The 25,728-nt window shown below is 39.2% G+C and overlaps 1 protein-coding gene across 1 annotated transcript in view; it reads left to right on the top strand.

Moving 5' to 3' along the window:
- The window catches only part of ZNF804A (zinc finger protein 804A), a 137,059-nt gene that overhangs the window by 98,684 nt on the left and 12,647 nt on the right, over nt 1-25,728 (top strand). Inside the window, exon 2 of the mRNA XM_065751278.1 lies at nt 8,923-9,066. Coding sequence (XP_065607350.1) covers nt 8,923-9,066 — 144 coding nt within the window. The remainder of the gene's footprint in view (nt 1-8,922; nt 9,067-25,728) is intronic.

Here is a 25,728-nt window from a genome sequence, read left to right on the forward strand (position 1 = left end):
TGATGCTGTGCTAAACTGGGGGAATTGCAAGAGACCTCTGAAGATCATAGAAACATAGAATCATAGAATGGCCTGGATTAAAAAGGGCCTCAAAGATCATTTAGTTTCAACCCCACTTCCATGGGCAGGCTCACCATCCACTAGACCAGGCTGCCCAGAGCCACATCCAGCCTGGCCTTGAGTGTGTCCAGGTATGAGGCATCCACAGTGATCTTCTAGTCCTCACAGTTCTTCCTGGTAAGGTCAGCACTGAAACCACCCAAATGTGAGATTTTACTGTTTCATATGGGTCAGATCCCTTCGGGGTTTTTCTTTCTAAGACTGAACAGGGCCTGATGTCCTCCCAGATGCATTTCTGTTAGGAAATTCAGCAGGATGGTATGTAATTTTAGTTATTGGGTAACTTCTGATTTCTAAAGTTAGGTTTATGCTGCCATATTCTTTGTGTGTGCATGTTCATGTGTGTAAACATGATAGAAAACCCATTTCAGTCGGACATAGCAAAGAATCGGAAATCTCTAAGTTTTTACAGTTTGCACGCTTTTTCAGTACTGGGGGATCTAATAAACACTTTGGAAATTGAAAAGACCATAGCGTGAGGACACGATCTGTACATCTTGGAGAATCCACGCTTGAACCTCAGACCCTGAAGAAATCAGAATAACTGCAATGTATTAACAGCTACAGATAAGCTTAGAGTGCTGCTAATCTGTCTGCTATTATCAGCAATACTGCAGCTATTGTTGGTTTTTAATCACAAATGATGAGTGTGTTCAGAAATGCGAATGTCACGTAGGTTTCCATGATTCTTCCAGCTATAAAAAAAAAGTGTTGTGCAACATACCGTTTCCATAGCACTGAGCCTTTTTCTTTTGTTTATTCCTTCAAGGCAGCTGGAGCTCCTTTCAGCTAAAAAAAGGAAAACTTTTGACTAGGCTAGATGAGAATTGAATAATCCAAGAAAATGAAGTCTTGGAAAAGAAAAAACAAAAACAGGAGAAAAAAAAAAAACAAACCAAAATAACAACGACCCAGAATACTCATATGCAAGAAATCTGCTTCCTTTGCTGTTTCACTGACACAGATCTGGAGACTTGTATTTTTTTTCCCTCAAGGAAAACTTTAAATTTAACTCTTATTTCTCATTTAGGACTTACTGTTTCTATGGGCTTTGAACCTGCAGAGGAATTTTATCAGGTTTTTGGCCAGAAAACACTGTGCAAAAAAAGGTATTCCTGGATGGTGGAGAAATAGAGTTTATTGAAAGGTGACAGTAGTAGTAATACTTTCCTTTTTTAATAAATGTATGTCATGTTATATTGCACCACAATACAAAAAGTTAAGCTTGTAATCAGTCAACTGAAGAAGCTGAGGAGTGTAATTCCTTGTATTTCTTGTGTGTTTCTCTCATGAGGCAACTCCCCGTATTAAAAGTACTCAGGTGGAGCCCTGTAGGATGAATTCCATTTAATGACCCCATGTCTGTGCGGTGGGTTATGGTAACAGAGAAAAGCAGAACATTATTATTGTTTGCAGCTGAAGGGGTTTTCCATCAGTGACTAGGACTTCTTGTGCAGAGGCACACAAACCAGAAGTGTTTTAGACCTTATCCTCTCTCAGGTGTCTCTTCAGTGGCCAGATATCTAAGTGCTTGTGGCATATCACTTCAAAGCACGTAACGTAAGGCTAGCAGTGATGGGTCCCTGGAGCTATAAAAAGATAGGAAATTTGCATGAGAAGGTTTAATGTTCTGGAAAGTCACAGTAAAATGGAATCAGTATGAAGGTGTATAAAGAACTCAGTGAGTATTTTCTACAGTAGGCGCTGCTCAGAGCAAACACAGCAACTGTGAAAACTCAGTGGACCTACTGACTTTAAAATGCAGTGTACAACTTCCTTGATGGGGAAAATACACAGTGTTCCTGGATTTTGAGGCATTGAGTTAAGTTTAAATAACTGAGTTATTTATATGTTAGTGGAATGGCTTGCAATTTTAACCTATCGTAGAATGGTTGTGTTTTGGAGAGGAACAAAATTGAAGGGAATATATTAATTTCAGTTCAAAATATGATTCTATTCCCATTTGATTTCCTTTTTTTCCCCCCTCAAAAAGAAATATTTTAAAAATATAAGCAGAAGTAGAAAAGAAAATGTACAGGAAAAATGAAGTTTTGAAAACTTAGGCAAGAAATCACTATTGATGATCATTAAAAAAATCTTTGTTGGAAAAGAGTTCTTTTTGTTCCAGGAGTCAAAGCCTGGAAAACTGGTCAAAGTTAAAATATATTATAGGGAATGTCTGATTTTCTTGTTCCCCAGTGCCTCAGCCAACTAAATGGGCACTTTTTACCAGGCCAAAAACTAACTGCACAAACAAGTTTGTGCTTGACAAGCTCTACAGCGACTTTTAACACAAATTATTAGCTACCAGTCAATTGGCATGGGTTATCTTGAGGTGAAATAAATACCTCTTTTGTTCCTGTAGTGTCAGTGTACCCTCTTAGGATGAAGGCTGCTGGGCATAAACATTGAGATTTGTTCCAGTGTGTGGCTTTTGTGCTCAGGAGTGGTCCGTGGTCTGCTTCAGGGTTATGAGTTCTGCCGGGTTAAAATGCACTTTGTTTCATTTAGGGTGGTGTCATAAGGGTCAGATATAAGAGCTTGATTTTTCAAAGAGTCTAATTATTTTAGACACTTACTGTCAAGAAAACAATGATGAAGAGCTATGAGAATCTTTAGATGCGTGCTATAAGGAAATGAAATGCTAAAAATCAACTGCAAGTTTTCATTAAGTAAAAATTCTGTTTTAGTGGAAGCATATGACTGGAATATTTTGGGCAGACCAGTAAAGGCTTCTTCCCCTGCTTATCATTTGGCAATGATAAGCATCAATTTAATACACATCTGAGTAAAACTTTTTGACCTCCGCTATTATTTCTTTTGTACAGCAAAACCCTCTTCTATTCCATCTTATACTGACTCAGATGAGTGATGGTGTGAGGGTAGATAAGTTTTTCTTCAATATAACCAGGCTCACGTTAGGTTTCTCACAAAATGTTGGTGAAGAGCCCCCTTCTTAATATGAGTATCCAAGCGAAAATGTGTGGCCAACATTGTCACCTTTTAAGTGCATGCTCTGCCTGGAAATGGTTTTCAAATCACTAGAATAAATAAGTCTCCACATATATGCTCAAGAGTTAGTTTTAATGGCGAAAAAACTAATTAAGTGATTTTATGAGTCCCAGTTAAAAGTAATTATACAGTTGAAAGTGCTTTAAGGAAGTTAATGAGACAGACAAATCTGATAACAAATTACTGTCTCATCATTAGCTTCCTTTACAGTTAATTCAATCCTAACATTGCAGGACACTGCTCTGCAATGCGTTGCATTCCACCGGGTCCAGCTCTGTCCCTGTGCACATCCATCTCTCTCCATGCAGAGCAGGGGCACAGAGTTCATCCATTCAAAGGAGTACGGGTGGTGAGAATTTGGTCTTTCAAAAAAGCGAGGGTGGCGTTAGGAAACCAGCAGCTCTAACTGTAATCAGCAAGCTATTTCCTTCTGATTTCACTGTGTTATTTATCCTAATACAAAAATGTGTGCCTAATGTGAAATTCTGTCATAAAGTTGAGAATGTGGATGCATAAGTATTTACATGTTCTCAGTAGCACTTTTGTGTACACACACAGCAGCTAGTCAGCTCCATGTATGTGGGACGTATTCTGGTTGGAGCCACTTGTCTGCAGGTCATCATGAAGAGAAAACAAAGGCAGAGTGCTTTTTTGTTTTTTATTTTTATTCTTTCAACCTGTGATACTCAATTTATGTAGGGGTCTTCAGGGTGACTATTTCTTCCTCAGCACCGTAATCATCCAGTGCAGCAAAGCAGTGAAGCAGTGGGGTCGCTGCCCTTGGTAACTCCTTTGCCTGGAAGGAACGTGGCAGGAGGGATCAAGAAATCAACCAAATAATATCTGATGTTTATGGCCCTGTGAGCTGTAGGTTGCTATCACATCTCACAGCTAATGGGAAAGTTTGTAGTAAGGTAACTGGGAAGATGTGACAGAATTGTCCCTATTGTCCCTGCCAGTCTCTTTCTCAACTTAGAATGAAGAAGCAGCTCACTATGCACTGCTTGGAAATGAATTTGCTGAGATCTACAAGGAATTTGATCAATGTGTCTAGTTATTTCTGCTTTGGCCTCTGCCTTCATAAGGACAGGAACCTTATAAATAATTAGATTTGGTGCTAGTGCACATTAATATTACGAATGCATTCTATTTTTTATTTATTTCTTCCAGTTCAATGGATGATGTATAGGCTGCTCGTATGAGGAAAAAAAGTGATATAAAAAGTTATTAAAGCAAATGGTATGTGCTGAGAAATACTAAGATTGATAGCAGTGATGTTAGTAAATTGTACCTTTTATTCAGTGAAATCAGTTTCTTCTTATTATCTTCATAGCACCTAGCAAATAAACCAGAAATGAAAGCATCATTAATTATGTCCATAGATATTACAGTGAGCTGGCTATAGAAATGTCTGCTTTTAAGCTACATCTGTTTTTTCCCTTGATTCTTTTTTTTTCATTTTCTTTTTTAGGGTGTGGAGGGGTGGGGAGAGGGATGGTAACAGCCCGCTTTTAAGCAGACTCTAGAAATACAGCAACCATTTAGAGTAGTTTCACTAGAGCAAGAGAATGAGCTGGAATTTTTTGACAATCTTCAAAATATATTTTTGCCTCTATTTTTTTTGCACTGGGACAGAAAAAAAAATGCTTTAAATTTATATGTATATATTTTGTGGAGCAAAGATACTGTAGGTCTAATACCGGTTAGGTCTAATGTGGTCTAATCCAGAGATTCAGTCTAGAGCAGCCTGATTCTACCTGGTTGGACTCTACCAGTAAATACTCTGGAAGAAGGGGTTTATTTCTGTAATATGTTTTACTTTGTCTGACCCTTTTAAATCTGCAGTAAATGCAAAATAGCTTACTGCAATAGAGCATGCTCACATTTCTTTTGAAGAAAAATATTCACTGAGGCAATCAGTGTGGTGCAGGTGGTATTTTATAATGTTACATTCTTACATTTTTTCCCATTTAAACTGTTCTATAGACGGTGACATATGAGACTGTAGTCCATGTAGCACTCCATTAAAACATCCCCTAGACTAAGGGATCATCAACCATCAACCTCCCAGAGTTATCCATGGGAAGCAATAAATGCTTCTGAAACTTTCCTCCATTCTTTCTGGTCGTGCAATGGCAGCAGAAGGTCCCGTCCCTGCTATTACAGGTGACACCTCTGCAGATGGAGCCTGTTCTTGGCACCATTTGTCAGATGCTTGCAGCAGCGTTTGCCCAGGCTTAAGGATTTGGAGGGTGGAGAAAATGGATTTAGAGAAATATAGCCAGCTGAGAGATGTGAGCACTTATTAGAGATCTTTCATATAAATTATGAAGGATGGCTCCAATGAGTTATAGCCATAGGCTTTCAGATAATAAGCCTTTCAGGAAAAAATAATGAAACTAAGTGACACTCAATTCTGAGTTTCACTACTAAGATGAATCATAATTCAAAGTTCTTTTAAAACTTCCAGTGTGGTTTGCAAATTTTTTGGATGCAATTAAGACTAAGCCTGATAATAGTTAGCCATTTTAAATGTTTTTGGCTACTGCTTTACTCCTGGCACGTTTTTCTCCAGCAAGTTGCTGTCATTCCCGGCTGCAATCCATTGCCCGCTGCTATCAAGATCCAGGGACTGTCATCTCTTACTGTCAGTTTTTGGGCAGCCGTCTCTCATCAAAATTCATAGCACTACAAAAGCCTCCTCTTCCAAGGTAGTGCTCCCTTCCAGATCAATACAAATGGTCGAACAAGCAGAGAATCTGTCTGCATTCTTCTTTCTCCATTCCCTGCTCATCCTTGGAAACATTAACCTTAAACAAATCAACACAGCTGTTTGGAGAGGTGGTTCAGTATTGTTTTCTGCAGGTTGGAATAAAATATAATTCTCATCTGGTAGTCATGGGGTATTATGTGAAGAAACCACTTCATTTTTCACGTTTGCCTCAAGTGCAAGGCAAAATTTTGGAAATATAACCACTGCTACTATTCCTTTATCAGTTCTTTGTCACAACTGTGACAAATTGCAGATTGATACAACCCTGTTCACAGTTAATGATGCTTTTTGCTTGAGTTTAGATCAGAAAGAGTGAATTTCACCAGTGAGGTTCTCCTGAAGCAGCTAGTGAACATGCTTGTGTTCATCTCTATCCTCTTGTCTTCTGCCAGCGTTTAACCCATTCTTCTAGGCAGCACATGCTGTCTTTGTACCTATCCTGTTTGCTTCATGTAATTCAACAAATCAAGTGAAGAATAGAAACTTGTCCTGCCATCCAAATACTGTACAGCAACTAATGATACAGGTGATAAAAGAATTGGAGAGGAGCTTACAGCTGGAAGGGCTTTGGAGGCTGTGAAAAGGATAGTGAGGTAGTGAGTGACCCGTGTCTGAAGAATGACTGAATACTCTAGGAGAGTTTTGCTCAGAGGGATATGTTGTGATATGGTCTATATAATTATGAATGGCCCAGACAAAAGGAATTATAAAATGGATGTTTATGACTTCTTCCAATATGAGAAAAAACAGGCTTCAAGGCAAATAGTAGAGTAGTCCTTAGTTAAAGGTCAGTTTACCTCTGTTATATACAACAAAATTTTACATGGTCTTAAAAAGTGTATCCGGTACAGTCAGTCGTGTATTCCTAGCATCCAATACTTCTAGGCTTTAAAAATACAAATCTTGTCACAGAAAACCCCTGTTTTTTTCTTCTCCTTCATTCATAGCCAAACTCCGCTTTTGTATTCTTTTTGTTTACTTGCATCTATGTTAGATGATCACAGAATCATAGAATATCCGAGGTTGGAAAAGACATACAAGATGATCCAGTCCAACCGTCCGCCTATCACCGACAGTTCTCTCTAAACCACGTCCCTCAACACAACCTCTCAACTTTCCTTGAACACCTCCAGGGTCGGTGACTCTTCCACCTCCCTGGGGAATTGAAATTAAAATTTAAAATGAGCCCTCCTCATCTGAGAACTCTAGCTGAAGGACTGTAGTAGTAGTAGAGACCTCCAGGTCCAGTGAGATTTTATTACTTTGCAGTACAGTTGTTCACAGGATTCTCACGTCTCTGCACCATGTGGGATCCATTGGGCACATCAACTACAATTGCACAGTAGATCCCATTCAGGTTAGGTTCTGATGTATAAGTAGCATTTCAAAAATGGTGCTTTATTTCAAGAGGAACACCAATAATATTACCTAATTGTATTTAGGTTACTTCCCTTCACCAGTGAGACATGCAGAATTCTCCTTGGGAGAATGAGCCATGTTGTGAGATTTTTATACAAGAGTAATGATCGTTTATTTCACTACTCTTGGCTGAGAATCCATCATATTTTCTGCTTTCCTTTGCAAGTGTCACATGTGCTATAATAATCCCCCAAATCCACAGTTTTCTCCTTTGTTGTCTTATAAAAACAGCAAAGTTAGATGGGGTCACTTAGCAGACTGCGAGAATTACTTTTAAGCTTTTTCAAGGGAGTCTCTGCCCTCAGAGGCTTTTAGTATGTTTTTTTTTTTCTGCTTTCTTAAACACAGGCGTCTTAGTAATGCTTGAAGTGGTTCAAAACCTATAGCTTCTTGTAGTTTCCACCAAGAACTAACGTCAGGGTTTCCAGGACAGGTTTCCACACAGCATAAATGTATTTCAAAGTGTAAAATATTTCTTTTTCTTCAGTATGCCAACTTGCTTTGTATCTAAATGAAACAAACTTTAAGCAACATCATTCTAAAAACGTGCATGAAATATATGAGTTCCTCACATATCTGCCAGTATTCAGAACACTGTTCTGAAGTGATTTTTGCCGTTTTTTTCATGGGCAAAAGTAAATAAGTGGGTTCCTCTGCTTGGGTGTGAATCGATGGTGTTTGCTAGTGGCCTGATCATGCTGAGTTGCGTTTAAGTACAGTTTTAAATAAGTACCTTTGGTTATTTATATTTTCTTACAGTGTTTGCTGCAGCTGGGGCTTCAGCATGCAGTTCTATCTAAGACTTGTCAAAAGCAGAAAAGTGGGAGGCATTTCACTGAAGTCGACCCGTTTAATGTATAACTGGTGCTAAACTAATCTGAGATGACAGACCATTTCCATGCTCTTTCAGAACTTGCCACGTTGTCGTCAATGCATTCAGGAAAGGAAAAAATATTGCTTGTATATGACTTGTTCATAAATAATAAGCAAGGTTGTTTTAAATGCTTTTGCTAATGTACGGTAAGTGGAGATGTGGGTCTTTCCTTCTAATGAGGGATGACAAAGCTATGGAAGGTATTCATTAACTCTCAGCTACGAAAGCATTCATCGTATTTTCATATGTTTCTGTGTTCAGAGAGACCCAGCTGAGGTTTTTCATTGCCTTTTTCAAGAAGCACACTTCATTGTAAAAGTCTGCTAACTAAATCATTGGAGTTCATGTCTTTGTGATTATTCTGCTTAGGCATGTTACCTCCTAGGTCATGTGAACAGTGAGCTTTTGGTAGAAATTAACTGGAAAACAACCTTCAGCATGATAAATATTTGTATTTGGAAAGGACCTGGGGAAATCCATCTGTAGCTTAATGTCTGACAGAGCCCCTGAGGGGAGCAGGCAACTGAATAGCAAATTGAAGTGTGCAAACCCTGAACCTCTCAGCAGATACAGTAAATATGTGCAATGTAACACAGCAAATATGCGAACGCTTTTAGTTACGGAAGTGTGTAAATGTTTACAAATATGATTAACCACAAAGCACAAAATCCATTTGTAGCATCAGAGGAATATACTAAAATTACTTTTTCCCATTCCCTTCCAGGATTATGCTGAAAAGAAAAACACGATAGCAAAAGCCCTGGAAGATCTGAAAGCCAACTTCTACTGTGCGCTCTGTGACAAGCAGTACTATAAACACCAGGAGTTTGACAATCACATTAACTCGTATGATCACGCTCACAAACAGGTAAGAGGAATCTTCTCGCTATTTAAACTTTATTCCATCAGCAATGTTTACATTTTTGGTTTCAGTGTCCTTCAGAATGGCTTAAAAATCAGTCATCAGATTTCAGATTCGGAGAAAAAAACAGGCAGTTTTCTTAGGAACAAATCATAACTTGAAGGTTTTACAGCCCAAAATTCTGAGACATAAGGAATCTAAAGGATTTCTAAAGGAAATGCAAGCAGTTAAATGGTGCGAAGGTATAAGGAATAATAGAAAATGTAAATGTAGAATTTACTTGTCCTCAGTTTAATTCTGCATGTCAGTAAGTACAGTGGTATATTTAAGAGATTACGGGGAAGCGTTTGTGTTACAACAGGTGCAGGTAGGAAACTTGGCATACTTTTTGGTAAAATTTCTTTTCAGGGCTGCATCTGTGTGAAATGGGCTATAATTTTACTTAAATGTGCTGAGTATAAAAAGCGTTTGTAATGAAAAGTTTCTGGCTCGGTTCACAATGAAATATGTGTTAGCTGTTAAATTGGTATTTACAGTTTTACTGCCGCATTTTGTCACTGCACCTCCAAGTCCTGTATCCTGCTTTCCTAACATAACAGCAAGCGGCACTGCAGTTGTCCTATAAGGCCGTGGCATGCCAGTGCAGCCTCGTGGTCTCCTGAGTGGTCAACAAGGTATTGTTCAGAGGAAATTGCAGCACGTCTTGACTTTGCCAAAAGGATATGTAATGGTATAACCAGACAGGAAGTTTCTACTTAGTCCAATTAGCTGGTAATTATCCTTTATCTTTGTTTTTATCTGGTGCAGTCATAGGGTTCTGGATCAGAATCGATTGCTTTTCATTCTAATTGAATCTCTCCTTGCCCTGTAGTTCCCTTCAGATGCTATCAACCTTAGATTTTGTGAGTTTTAGATTCATTGATGAGAACTACAAAGCTGCAGACCTCATCAGCTATAGGAATGTATGAGAAACTGGAGAGAAAGCTATATTAGAAGAGAAATTAAAAATAGTAGGTGACTTCATTGCATCCTATAGATTCTTAATATGAGTTGTAAGTATTTTTAGTTGAAATACAGCTGGAACTGGCTCTTCAGGCTCTATCATAAAATATCACCTCATTTAGGGAAGGCAGGAAAAAAAGTGATGGGCAGAATCTTCCCCACTTGAACTCTCTTAGGAGTATCAGAGTGCTCTGAAACACTTTCAAATACTGAGAACCTGAAGGCTGCAGTAATTTCTCCTCTCTCTACTCAGTATTGATGAAAATGCACTTTGAAACTGAGGTCAGGTATAAGACTTAATTCAGTGGTTCACACAGCTGCTTTTCTTTTTTAATTACTTTAGATAGGAGATGCTGGGCACTGCAGCAGCAGCATTTGCGTGTAAAACTCAGTGAGACATCCTCTTCCTACAGAGGATAGCCACAACTCTCCTATCTGCGATGGGAGATAAAGGTTGTGATTTCTCTAGTAGCACAAGCTGTATAGGTGCTCGTTTGAACAAAGAAAACATTTTCTGTAATACTACCAGAAAATAAGATTATCTATTCCTGTGATTAAAATGTTAAGCTTTAACGCTTCTGGAGCATTTTCTTTGTTTCTATTGGTGTGATAGAAGCTAGCCAATTCTTCTTCCTGTATTTCAGTGAAAAAGGAGGCAGGCAGCAATTGCTGCAGTGTGGCCTCACTCTGATTTTCAAGGAGTTAATACCAAGTCTTTATTTGTGAGCAACATCATTTTGCTCGACCCATTTGCAGATGGTGCTGTAGGATGCTCTGATTTTGTTGTGAACGTTCCTTATTCAGTGGTTTTCCAGCAGTTTGTGTGGGAGATAAACAGGTGACCTGGGTTTTGCGTCTTACTTGCTTACTCAAACTTTCCCTTTCAGTCACACCTTTCTACTAATAATAAGCAGGGAGGGGGAAGTACTTATTAAAAAAAGAAAAAAAAAAAGTTTCCTGTGCTCCCAGAATCGCTGTAAGGACGTGAAATCAGTTCTGTTTTGCTGCTCCCAGCACAGTGTCTCTCATGTGATCAACTGGCTGAAACCTCTGCCCACACCTGGATTCATCCCAGCCCTTCTGAAAAGTCTTATTTAGTCCTAAACAATCACTCAGTTGTCAGAGAAAATGCTTATAACATCTCCTGTATCTCAATTTTATTGTAGATCCTTATTTTCTATCAATCTGAAGATCTCTAGCACAGTAAATATCCAGGATTAAAGTCGAAAACTTAACAATAAACTGTAAAATTGCCTTTTGGATTGGGAATCCCTTACTTGCTTTGGTTTTTGCTTTGATTTGTTGTTTAATGTAGCTTCTGCAATTATATGGATCCATTTGACTGGACTGGAAAGAAAGGATAGAGAAAAATTAATTTTATTGCCTAGAACCTGAAGGAGTTCAGACCAGTATATTGGGGTCTCCACCTGCCTCTGATAGTGCTTTCTTGTTCTTAGCTTTGAGTGTACAGTTTGGAGAGTAGTATCTTTAGCCTTTAAAAAAATAACTCTGGAAAAGCAACTTGAAAAGTGGTAATGAAGAAAAATGAACTCCTCTGTTTGCTTTGAAAGCCTAGTTGGGGAAAAAAAAAGACAAAAAAGGAAAATTGAATGTAAATGTCTATAAAGCTAAAAGTGTTTGGGCTGAATTCAGATAGAAATGTAACAAAGGCTGAACCTATATTGTTCAGTGTAATAAAATTACCGTTTGATAACGGTGATCTAAAATCATGGATTGCAGTTTTGAGACCCATATGAGGGTATGTATGATTTTATGCACTTTCTCAAGTATTTGGAAGCATACAAGGAGCTCTCTGATGTGCTGTATTCATGCAGGGTGCAAAACCATTTCAGCCCATGCTCCTCAAAATGTTGCTGTTTATATAAACGTGGCAGAGCAGCCAGTGTAAAGCTGTGAATGCCTTCGTGTTTTCGTAGCCCTTCCGAGGCGGTGAGTTGTTTTGTCCTGTCACTGCATCACACAGCTGGGTTTCCTGCATCCATCATTCCTCAAGAGGCTTGTTGCTGCCAGAACAAAGTGCTTTTATTCTTGAATTTGAAAGTTTTCCTCTCCATCGCAGACCTGATTTATCACCCAATATCATAGCAGCACACCCAGCCTTGATGTACTTTCCTCTCCCAGCACTGCTTTTCTGTATATCAGAACAAAAATGCTATGCTGAAAAATAGAGTCCCAGTGTATTTACACCTGCGTATTCAAATACAGTCTGTTAAGTGAATTATTAGCAGGAAACCTTTCCCACCAAATCAGAGGTCGTGTTACAAACCCTCTCTCTGGATGAAAATGATCCTCACTCTAAAAATATATTTAAAATTTTATGGAAGTACTGAAGTACAAGTTATAGAGGAAGACTGAATTTCTAGACACCATTTTTCCATGTTCCAGCCACAGTGTCTACACTTTCTTCTACTTGTTTTTCTTTGCACGTTCTTAGAAGTTAATGCCAAATAGATTGGAGAACATTAATCTGTAGCCCGTCAGAAATATGACCTTTGATCATCTTGAGCGTGTGATCCTCAGAATAGATGTTCTGTTTGCCTGTGCAACTTGTGTAGCTCTCTTCAAGGATATGGAAATCTCAGATAGGAAATCCCTAACAGAAGCTGCTTTGAAATAATGACTTAGTTCTTGGAGTGCTTATTGTGACCGCAGGAAATTGGGCAGGTGGACAGTTGGCAGTGGAAGCTGTGTCCTGGTAAAGAGTGATCTTAATACGCCTCACTGCTTTTTATTCTCTGTAACTTCAAAACAGTAGAGGTAGCTAACATAAATGGGGCTTTTCTGCCCCTTAGTTGGCCTGCATTCCCATCTGTTTGTGTTGGGTGAGGAGGAACATAATTAGGTGAAAACATGGAGCAGCTTAGTCCTCACAGCTGCTGAAGGGAAAGATGTTTACTGGGAGCCTGTAGTATTTTATGTTGCTTTTTCCAGGCTGCTCTCTGCAGGCTGAGTCCCACTATTTGGATCAGACTAAGACAGCACGTTATACACCATCTTGGAAGCACAGAAATGATAATTTTCAAAAATGTGTCTTCTTCCAGAGAAATGTGTCAAAAAAAGAGCTTTATTCTAGCACAGAACAATACCTTCAAAAGATGTTCTTAAGAGTTGCTTCGTAAGCAAAACAAGCATGTTGTATGTATGCGACATAACCCATTGATGCTGGCAGTAGTACTGCATTGGCTTGGATCTTTGTGCATGCTGAGCCCAGCCAGAAGGGGATGTTTAAATTGACAGAGAAGAAAAAAAGGTCATGGGGAGTGTTCATGGCCATCCACATCCCTGAGCGATGAAAGAAATCCCTTCTTTGAGCACCAGCTGGGCCTGCACGGAACAGAAGAAGGCATGGATCTCCAGGTGCCAAACCACTGGTTCTTTGGGGCTGAGGGATGAAGCCGCCCCCTTCCTCAGCATTTACTGCATTATCTTCTCCTTTCCTTGCAAATGCAGTACATTGCTGTGTGCTTTCTCTGCTGTGCGCCCAATGACCTCTCACTCTGAAAATCAGACAGTCAGGATTCTCATGGCAAAACTTCGAGGATGGAAAAATTGTATACTCCTTCCCTTAGTTAGGCTTGTTTCACAGGTTAGAAGACAGTGATATCTCTGTCTGCCTTTATGGGCAATCTTAACTTTCCTCAAAGCGAAGCAGGCATAAAATGATTTTATGTGAGTCTTGGGCTCTTTCTAAATGTTTTGTCCCACTCACAGAACATAATTTTTCATTTCTGCCTTGATTTAATTTTTTCCCATAGGAAACGGCGCTCATCTTTTCATTCCTTTTTAAGTATAAAGGGATCACCAACTCTTACAGATGACGTGAATTTGTAGCCCACACACAACCACAAAACACCCCTTCCTTTTCCAAAAATAGGAACACAAATGAGGATCACTGCTCTGTGGAAATACAAGAATGTATCCAGAGCATAATGCCGGGGAGGACTGTCCAAGGGGATTTTCTTTGTGGCTGACTGGCTAAGGGGAGAGCTGCTCCTGCAGAGCCCTTGCTGTGCTCTGAGTGCCCCTGGGGCTGTGCCGCTGGCATTGGGTGCCTGGGGCAAGGCAGCGGCTGGGTGCCAGCTGGGATGGCAGAGCCTATCTGCAAGTTAAGTAGGCGATCTCTGAGAGTTACCTGGGAATGGCTGAATTTATTGAAGGGGAACTTCCTATGCTGTTTCCTGAATGGAAGAAAAAGCTGATTTGTTTTCCTTCCTCTTCTTATTTTACCCATAAAATTTAATTCTAGGAATTGGCTCCTTGACAAGTTTCAGTGTTATGGAATACTTAGGCACTTTTCAGCTCCAAACATGTACTGAGTAACACTCTAGATCAGAGTATTCTTGAGTAAAATACTACAGAATTCAGTCTTGTTACTAACCAGCTTTCTCTTTCTTTTTTACCAAAGAAAATGTATTTACCTGTAATAACTGTTGACAATTATAACTGGAAAGATACTACAATTTTTTTTTGTATTTTATTTTCATATTTTATCTATCTATCTATCTATCTATCTATCTATCTATCTATCTATCTATCTATCTATTTATTTATTTTTAAGTAGAAGGGAATTCTGTTCTGCAATTGCCTTACTTTTCCCCAAGAGGTGTTTTAAAACAAATATAATTACTGTAGAAAAGCATATCCCCTGCCTGGTCCCATGCATAGTCTGCAAACAGAATGTTAACCCCCATGAGCTGGTACTTGTGGCTCCACCAGGAGGCCTTTCCTTAATAAAGAGCTAGCCTTACTCAGCTGCAGCCCCTCCTGACCTAAGAAACTTGGCATTTACACTGACTTCTTTCATTTTATCTGTCTTGAATTACTGCATCCTATGTCCTTTCCAATATCCCTGTCAGTCCTTATGCTGTTAAATAACTGGTAGGATAGAATATCTCTATGCAAAATAAGCACAAATGTAAATCATCCACCCATTGTCTGAGTGTCATCCTCAGTTGTGCCTGCACGAGTGTGTCACTCATATCGCTGTTAAAGGTCCTGGTAGGCCGTGCTGAATGTGCTTTGGTTTCCATCATATATTGGCTTTTGAATGTTTAGTTGTTTATATTTTTATTAACATAAAACCTGTGCACTAGGAATATAGCTTGTCTAAAAGAAACCACAGAAGGAGATATAATGATAGATGATTTACTGAATAATCCTGCACATTTATCTCCCCAGCATGCATTTCTGCTGTTGTGTGGTTCACTATTTTATTGAAAATCATACTCATAAATTCTAGTTGAGCTTCATCAACATTCAGTTGAGCTCCATCAATTCATTAAACTTTGTTCTTAAATTCTGTGTATAAATCAGCTGAAGTCAAGGCAAGTTTTAAACTTAGCTTTCCTGTATCAGTATGTACTAGGTTTCTTCTGTTTGGCTTATGTTGTTAAAAGAAGTGTTGTTTCAAAAGAAAATACCTTTTTCTATTCAGCATGAAGATAAGAATGAAGATAATAATCAAGGTTTGAAAATAGAAAGTCTTCCTGTACATGATTCCTGAAGCACCCTGCATATTGTAATGCATATTTTGGCATAAAGTATTTTAATGGGGAGAAACGATTGAAACCTTGAGTTAGACAGTTTTTGAGATCAAATGAGAGCTTTCCTACCACACATTTTGTTGTATCAGGCTATTGATCAACTAAGCAATTATCTGGAAGAAAAATATTCCTTTTTTTGTTGCCATTCATTCTTTAACAGAATCACTCTCCCGAAGTTATTTAAGCGTTATAATGGCTGCAAAGTCCAAACCAATCAACTTGAATACATTTTCTGTAATTTTCTCAAATTCCAGAAGCAGTCCCAGTGCTGTCTTGAAGGTAATCAAGTAAAATATAGATTAAGTGTAAGTCATGAAAAGCATGAAAATACTTTGGTTACTCCACGGTGTTGAATTGTCAGTGGTTGACAAAAAAAATGTTACTTGTGATGAAGTACTAAGTTTTCTTAAATGAATGACAAACATACATTGCTAGTAATGTATTAAATTCTGACCTCTCAAGGTGACTTGGTTTTGTGAAATTAACTTTTGTTTTGTTTTGCCTAGCATTCTCCTTGGGAAGAACTTAGTAACCTTTTCAGTACATTGCACACTAAATTTAAAGTAATAATTGCATTCTTTGCTGTTCCATGCAAAATCAGTTCGTTTCAGGAAGAGCTTGTTCTTCTTTAAGTTGTGGTTCTGAGCCATTGGTGGAACACAACATTGTGATTGGCATTCAAAAAGAAGATGTGAGTAGACAGGCAGCATGCGTAGGAGTGATTCCTGATTCCTTGGAACAGTCTAACTGCAGAGCCTCTTCTGTGTCAGCTTCAGTGGTTAGGTGGTCTTGTTTTATTCTATTTCTCAATTACTGCTACAACTTTAACTGCCTAGCAGAGATCTGAACAACTCACTAAGTTGAAATTTCCCCACCCTCACACAGCACATGAAAAAATTGAAACGAGGGGTGGCTTATGAGAGCAGGGCTGCAGCTGCTTCTGAGCTCCACTGGCAGACAGACAGCGGTTTTTGTTTAAGATTTTAAGAGTTGGTGGAAAAGAAAATTAGAAGTGTGCTCCTCCCATCAGTCCCGTTTCCATTTTGAATTCAGCGTAGCCTCTTCATTTCAAGGATACCATATGCTGTCATTTGAGAAATAGCCCCTTGTTTCTCACTAGGCTTTCATCTGTGCTTGCTCATGACAAGCATCCTTGTGACAAACCTCAATTATTCCACAAAGAACCTTTTATTTCCTTCCAAAGTCTCCATATGTGGCAGAAGAATTGTGGTTTAACATCAAGTTATAGAAAGTGTCACTTTCTTTTGGCTGAATTATTTTTGTTCCTTTATTTTAAGACATTCTCTCTGTGGAAGACAACATAAATACAGCTGGGCTTTGTGTCTGTGCCTTTCTTGCAGGCATCCTTCTCTTTCCTTGAAGGAAACAACAGCATGTTGCGTCTTTTCCTGAATTAGAACTGACTGAAACCCACGGCACATCATAATATAAATAATGAATAATATTAATTCAGGCTCATTCATTATTAATGCTGCTACTTTTAAATGCCCAGCTTCCTGCTTCTCTCATGCTGCTGTCATCTCGATATGCTAATGCTACCAAGAGTTCATGAAAAAAGTTATCTCTCTGTAACCTGCATCCACTTTTCTGTCACTGAAAGTCAGAGAAATGACAAAAATCTATTAAATGAAGAAAGAAACACTTTTTTTTTTTTTTTACGAATAACCCTTTTCTGCTTGTATTTTATATAGCTTTTAAATTCTTGCTTATACTGATGAGTGTATGTTTGCATCTGGTCCGGGCAGGATCTCACTGTGTTATATCACTTGTGACTGCACAGAGATCTATTAGCCTACAAATTCCTTGAGGGAGAGAAACCAAGCCTGAGACTCAACAAGAACGTGGAAGAGAAGGGCTCCAGCAATACCAGTTGTTAAAGATAACTGCTGGAGACTCCCTTAGGGATCAGCTCATCCCTTCACCCTGTCGGTGCACATTCCTCCCTGCCATTATTGGTGTCATTCTCCCAGCTGTAAGAAAGCAACCATTCTTCTGGCCAACAGGACTCCAGTTAGAATGAGGGGTGCAAGAGCAGGGTGTTTGTTTAAGGTGGTCAACAGCCTTTATCTCATAGACAAAAGATACTGTAGGTGAGATAGAGCTGTCACTAGATATGGTAAAAAAAAAAAAAAAAATTGGAGGACAGATTCATATGAAAGTGGGTTCTTGCAATAGGAAAAAAATAGCAAAAAAGTAAATGAAGCATTAAAATGATGCTTTTCAAACTCCTCATCCATAGTTTGCATTTTCTTTCACTAAGCAAGTATTGAACTAATAGGAATTAGTTATCTCTCATCTGATTTATAAAACGTGGGCTGCTGCCACCTTGTTCTCTGCCTTGTCTTGCTGCAGTCCTACTTCTCTGCACCAGCAGGGGACTCCTCTGCCATCTTAAGCCTCAATTCTTGCTTAATGAATTTTTATTTTTTTCTTTGAATGTGAGGATAATGCTTGCTACTAATGGTTTTGCTATTCTAAGGAATACCACTATTAGTATATTTTGCTGACATCAGCCTACATTAGAAGATTGATGAAAAGGTATGCATTGTATAATGAGAAAAATATTAAAAATATCATCTGGTTTAAATTGCTGTAGTTCACCTGTGAGCATTATAAACTTGCTCCTACAGCCAGATCCAACATAACTCAGTTCAACTCAGGGCTGGAAGAGCAAACATCTCAGTTTCTGAGATGTCCACAAAATGAGTGGGAGATCAGTGGCTGAAAGAGTACTCTGCAGGGAGTATTTACAAGGAGAAATGTTTGTTCAGATGCTTAGAAGTAGCTTAGGGCTGAAGCAGCTGTCCGTTCTCCCCGTGCCAAGATTCTTGCAAGGTGTATGCTGTTCCCAAGCCTGTTTTAGGATCTTTAATTTGTTTTAAATCTTCCTCAGAGTGAGCAGGAGCAGCCAGCTGCCCTAGCAGTGCTCTCATAACCAAAAAATAGTATTTGCAGTGGTGACTGTTGGACACTCTTAAAATGGTAGGTGTGGATAACCTCACTTTTGATGAGGAAGTGGAGGGTTTACTTTATTTAATAGGGGTGGATAATGTCTTAAATAATAGACAGTATTTTCCAAATTACTCTGTGGGTAGTGGATTTCTTTTGAACAAGTCTCTAGTATTTTGCTTCGGTTCCACACACCTGTCTGACTGTGAACAAAAGGAAGATAATATAGCTGATGACTCATCTTTCTGGCTTGATTAACGGGAATTGCAACAAGGCAAAAATTATGTCAAACCATTTTCCTTCAGCAACAGAGAAGATAAAAACCTGCAGTAAGAAGTGTAGGATTTTTAAGTTTTTTCTCCATTCTGTAAGGATTTAGGATAAGATTCAAGCTTCAGTACCTGCTCCTCATGCAGTGTGGGTTCACCTCTACATGGAGACTTCTTTGCCTTCCTCTATATGCACGGAGAGTTTGAATCCTTTGCAAATCCCTTGAGATGCCATCTGAATGGAGATGCCTTTCCGAGCACTTCTCTTCCAGCACTCATTTGTATGTGTGTGCTTTGCAGGGGGAAAAATACAGTCTTCATAATAAAAATCTGAACCACTAGTCACTGCTCAGAGCACAGATGATTTCTGCCAAATAAACTGCCTGGTACGCTGCTAGGGGAAATATTTTCTTGGACATTTGTAACCACTGTCATTGACGATAAAATTGCTTGAAATATAAAATAATGGTAGCGTTGCCTACCATGACAGGAACTGTGAAAGGTTTTGGCCTTTAGTACACTTTAATGCGTGCTGTAGAAATAACTGCAGAGGAACTGACACTTCCATTTATTAACTTGTAATTGTCCAAAACAAATCCCGCTTTTTTCCCCATGCAGCAGATTGAAGCCCAGTATATGTTAATTGTGCTGGCTCTTCTCCCGGCCTGACACCTTGACAGCTCTTGACAGCTCTTGTCAGCTTTAAAAAGTTATTCTCTTACGAAAATGGTACCTCTGCTGGGTTTTTCTCTGATAATGGCTTTGCCACTTATCTCTTCTGGGTTTTTTTTTTATTTTATGTTTTAATTCTTACATCAAGGTTTACACTTAGCATTGCCCCCTGGCAGGAGAGTGTTTTCTAATGCCTAGTGGTAGGTCAGCACTCCCTCTTCAGAGACAACACAAAAATTAAATCCAGCATTTCACTTTGCAGATGTGTGCCTGGAGCTCTTCTTTGCTAAGGCTCAGGTATTTGCTGTTCATTAAAGAAATGAGGTTGTACAGTAAACTGATTTATTAGCTATACCACCCAGTGCTCTCATCTTATCAAATCTCATGCTGTGCAGGTTATAGAGTATCTCATAATTTCTGAAAAAAAGAGGACTGCTAATTATCATTTATATGCTACAGGACACGATGGCACTTCAGCGGGTGGCACCTTCTCCATTGAGTCAGTACTGGAGCAATATAATTGTGTCGCTGGAGTTGCTGCCTTCAAGACATAAAACTAAGACCTTGACCACTGCAGTAATTGAAGTTTCAAGGCTGCTTGCTTAGGAGTGAGGATGGTATCTCTAGTAGTGTACTGGCCAAAATCCAGGCGAGTAATTAGATTGTGTTACATGGATCCCCCCCGTAGCCTCAGCTGATTACAGTGCCTTCTTCCCTTCCTGTCCTCATTGCTATGTGTAATTGGTGCATGCCATCAAACAGCTGCCAAGGTCTAAGGCTCTGGTGGCTGTATTTCAGTGATGGATGTGATACAGGTGTACTCCTCAGCTCCAGCACCTGAAAAAGAAAGAGAAAAGACATTCTTGCTCTGTAATTTACCGATGGTGAAAATATAAGTTTTGGCAAGCAAAAATACTACTTTTTGACTTGGAGTTTCAAACAACTAAGTGTCATTGGGCTAGCACAGCCTGTTTGGGTTTCCTAATGCCTTTTGACAGACAGATGAAAAGTTTTTAAGGAACTGAACTGCCTTGAGGATAGAGGGGGGGTTTCAGGGTGGATAAGGGACAGGAGAGAAAGGATTACTACAGAATTGCACAATGAGCAGTAGTTACTCAGGCCACAAAGAAAGAGGCTCAATGAGAGTACTGGCTAGCCACTGTTTTTCCAATAGGAGCTATGGTCACTGAACTAAGCTAACACAACCAGCTTCAAAATGAAGAAAAGGAGGCAGCTCCATAAGCAGTGCACACAATGCATATGAAAGTCCTTGTCAAAGTATGATGTAAGAACTAAATGTGTGTCATTTGAGGGGATGTGTGAATTAGAATTGGAGAAGGTCTTTGCCGGTGGTTGCTGAAGTTGCAGAAAGCTCAGGAGATATCTGGAGATAAGCATAGTTGTGTGGAAGGAGAAAGGACGCATACATGCTTCACTGTTCTTTCTGAAGTCTATTTCAACTCTTCCAAGTTGAAATAAATAAAATAAGCTGCTTTAATTGCACTTCCTATGGAAACAATTGCTAGAGCAGGTGGGAAGTATGAATGTGAGCAGGGCTGGCCAGAGGAACTTAGGCCTGATAAACTGTGATGTGTCAATGGCTGTAGAACTTAGCCAGAATGACAGTGGAGAAGGCACTGCTTTCACTGGTACTAAACAGGAGTCTGCTGCAGGTGTGCTGCGTGTAGGGCGCCAGCTGGCTTCTTGAGGGTCAGCAGGAATTTCAAGCAGAATGATTTATTCCTTGTGATACTGCCACAGGCAGAAGGGAAGGTTCACATCATCAGAGCACTGAGCACTCTTTGTTAGACACATGAGATTTCTTCTGCAACATCTGTTAAAAAGGAAAGCAAGCTGAAACTGTGCTAATGTATTTTCTTGTTCAGGAGCATCAGCCCTTCTATATCTTTTACTGATCTAGTGTCCATTCTTTTCACAAGGAGGCTGTGAGGTTATGCAGCATGGCATAACGTGCAGGAGAAGGTTCTGAATTCCTGGCAGGAAGTAATTGAAAAAGCCAAGTGTGTAAGCTTTGGTGTTCATTGGTTTTGTTCTTAGACTTCACCAAATTTTACTCATTGAACAGATGTGTTTCAGAGCTTCAAGTTTAACTCAACAAAATATTATTATTTTGATTCAAGAAATACTAAGAGTGATGTAAAATTATTTAATCGTCCTTTTACTGTTTAATTAATGTCCCTTTTTCCATGCAATTATTTGTAGAAGTTTTGGATAGCTATTGGTACAGAAGATAATTTACTTTCATGAAGATGGCCATCTGCAGTTTTTTCACCCAGGATTTGATTACCTTTCTTAATTTTTTGATTTAAAATGGGCTGAAACCTGAATGCTAATCCAAGGCATACCCATATTCAATTTATCCCTGTGAAACGCTATAAGCTAATGAGATTTGAAGAGAATAGAAAACACTATATAAATGTTACAACCAAGTTATTAAAACTACACTGAAATTTTCATAGCCTTTCTTTCTGTGACTTATGTAGCCTCATCCTACGCAAACAAGCAAGAAATAGTTTTGTGGGATGACAATTTGATGAACTGTTTCAAGATTTTAATAAAGGATGAGTCACTTTGCTGCCATTAAGAGAGAGAATTCCAACAATAAATCCTACGTGTGCAGAAGGAGAAAAGTGTCACTTGTATAAATTTATGTTCTTCTAACCTACTCAAAGCATCCTCTCTGACAATTCAGGAAAAACAGGGGAGGTTGTGGCAGGGAGAGGCAAGTGTTTTACAGATATATTTTCCTATCCCAGCCCAGAGGGCATGACAGTTGATTGCTAAAAAATGTTGAAGTGGTAACATGGGGACCTTAAGGCAGAATTGATGTCTTAAGAGCAGCCTACTTTAAGGGTACTGTGAAGACTGAGAGCAGATATCTGAAATACCTAGGTTTCCATGGGAGATAACGTGGGCAGAAAACAGGCAAATCTTTGCTGGGATAGAAGGAAATGACGTGATTTGCTTCTCTGTTTTTATAGTCCTCCATAGAAAAAGAAGTGCGTAAGGAACTTTGAAACCAAATTTGTGAATCAGTTTTCCTCTGTTTCTCATTACAAAATCCTGTCAGATTTTCCAGAAAAGTGAGACTTTTGCAGTTGACAAAGTAAAAAAACTTTGGTGAATCAGAAACAAAAATATGCCAATTGCTCCCAGGTGAGAAGTGCCAAATGAAATATCGGCGGAGATACTTGTTTCAAGAGTGTAAGTCTTGTGCAGAAATAGTCTGCTCTCTAAATACTTATTAGTAGCAGAGTGCTGTAGTCATGCTTGTGTAGTGCTTGAGGATGGGAAGAGGTTGGTTTGCAGGGCGGGGAGACTTCTAAGAATAAGATTATTTCTTCTGAACCTGGACAAGGTTCTCATGTCTATCACTGTTAGTTCTCATTTGTAAAGTGCTTCTGCTTGTTTGTTTGTATTCACTGTAGGGAAAGAGCGTGAAGTGCTGGTTTATTTTTTTTTTTTTAAGCATTCCTAAATATGTAGCATTGTTGACCTTGAAATGATAAAGCTTGTGCTCTTGTTTTCCATTTTCTCTGGCAATGTTTTATCCAGAAATAGCTTCACAGCGAGCATAGAAATACTTCAAATCTACCTTCTACTGAGATATACAGAAGGTCCACCTAGTTAATTGCTCCCGTTCTTGTTAGATCAATGTTATGTTAGATGGATATCTTCCTATGTGCTTGTTTTTCTTACTTTCTTCAAAGCCTGAATTCACAGCAGTTCATATTCCAGAGTTTAGTGCTGCTTTGTGCTTTCTTCTTAGTGTGATCACCTGTTAATCAGAACCCATATAACACTTGTGGTGTGTCCTGATAGCTGTCATAGAAAAGGTAAAACTGGGTACTGTCAGCTTTCCCTGGAAATTGCCTTCTGCCTATAAGAATGTGGACTGAGATTTGGGTACGTTTCCTTTCAGTAATAAGCTGTGCTTCATTAGATAATTATTGTTTTTATTAATTTCCCAGTGATTCTTAATCAAGAGCAAATTATCTCCTGAAAGGCTGATATCTGTCTTGGGTGAAGGAACATTACCCGGGATTGCTTCCGGTAAACACCAAGGCAGAGAGTTTGCCCTGCTCAGCTGATTCTCAGCCCTACTGTGTTTGCCCCAAGTGGCAGCCAGAGCTCAAGGGTGGGCACCCAACCAGTGTCTTCTGCAGGTATGTGGAGGAGAAAAACACAGACTGCACGCATAGCCAAGAATTGTCTATTAGCTCAGCTCAAGACTTCACATAACAAATGAATTATTACTAGGCAACTGCAGTGATACCAGCACTTAACAGTCAAAATTATCCACTTATATCAGCACTTTCCCAGTAAGGCTGTAGATAGACACAAGCTGTCGAGTATCTAATCCTTCTGTAGTGTTGTAGTGCTTCACTGATGCACCTACATGAGAAAAGGGAGGTGCTGTTACATACTTGGAGTTCTTTATGGTGGGGATATGATGATGATGATGGTGTTGGTGGCTTCTTCCTCCTTCTAGCCAAAAGGGTGAATGTAGATGGTGATGTCACCTTCTCATCCTGAGGTCTATCTGAGGGCCTTTTTTATGTACTTATTAATATTTGCTCTGCTTTTTTGTTCTGTCTTTAGTGGTTCAAAACTGCGTACCAGAGTCAGTTATCTTGTATATTGTTTCACGCATGCTGGATACTTTGTCATTCCCTTTTCATCCTTGGACCCAGTTTTAACCATATTCTGAAGTTGCGTTCCTTTAGCAAGCAGTAGTTGAGCACTGGGGTGTTGTTTATAGCCCTGGGACATCGGTGTGTCATTCTGTGCTTGCACTCCCAGGGCCTTTGCTATGATCTTGTGCTTGCACTTCTGGAGCCCTCTCTGGTAGTCCTGTTTTCCTTCAGCAGCCTCCAGGCTGCTATTTACTGATAACTTCAGTAATACTTAAGCGTGAGATAGTGACAGATACATTTTTGCTCTGCAGTTATTAATATTTCAGCGCAAAAGCAGCAACACACTAGAAGATACATAAATACAGATGTGTGCCCTCATAACCAAATGGTGTTCTTGTAACCACTTGCTACTGGTATCTGGTATTTACGCTCATGTCACTGGTATGTTATCAACATTATGTTTGAACATACTTCATTTAGATGGTTGAAAATGAAAGCATAGGCCAAACTACAGTATTAATTCATTTTGCTTTCTAAGATGTAATCTTTATATTTGATTTTTGTGTATATATATATATATATATATAATTATTTTGTAATATTGTGTTTCTCTCAGAGGATTCTGGATGAATGGTATTTATGGTTTTCTTAGGGGTAAATAAAATTTTGTCTGTGCCTGTTAGTTGTGACTATGAGATGTGTCAAAATGGGCAAAGTCCCATTCTCCTCTCAGTTTTCTTGGGTCAAATTTATGTATTCCTTGAAGAAGCTTGTCATAGCTGTGGGATAATTTCTGGCAAGGACCACATCCTGCTGATGAGAAGCAATTTGTGAACAGAGGCTTTGAGTGTGATCCAATATAGAACCAGTACAAGAAAGTGACTGTGATTTATCTCTGACTGAAAGAAATGGAATCAAGAGCTCACCTTCAGGGAATTGATGTATCTGCTTCAGCCCATCACTCTTGTTAGGGTATCCTTCAAGGAATGTGGAAAATATTCTTTAGAAGGCCTGGCTATAAACTTTATTTCCTCCTTTTTCTGTCATTGTGAACACTGGAAAGACTTAAGATGTGGTAGCTCAGTTCAGTCTCTGTGGTGATCTTTCCTGAAATGTCGCTGACCAAAGAGGACGCATAATCTTTTAAAGACTTCTGCTTGCAATTTTCAATGTGCTTGTTGAAAGAGTATTGTGATCCCCTTTGGTAAGGAGGGAGAAATAATCAGAACGGCTGCACAAGCCTGCAGGAGGCAGAGAGCTTTGATGAAAGCAGGGAATCATTTTGACCAAAATGAAAATAAAACACTGCTGTTGTTTGGTATCGGAGGACACTAGAACAGAGTTCTTGAGTGAAGCAGTCTCAACTCAGAACTGCCAAGTATGCCATTCATGCAGTAAATAGCAAAGCAGTCTCCAAAATGAGCAAAAGGCAGCTTCAAAAGCTGAGACATCAACAGCTTTAAATTGAATGGAGTCATCCATTTTGTAACCTTGTCTCCACCTAGAAAGTGATTCTAAAGGGGAATCCAATGT

The sequence above is a fragment of the Cyrtonyx montezumae genome, unplaced genomic scaffold, assembly GCF_038088225.1.
Source record: "Cyrtonyx montezumae isolate F1298 unplaced genomic scaffold, pur_monq_1.0 scaffold_7, whole genome shotgun sequence".
NCBI classification, from domain to species: Eukaryota; Metazoa; Chordata; class Aves; order Galliformes; family Odontophoridae; genus Cyrtonyx; species Cyrtonyx montezumae.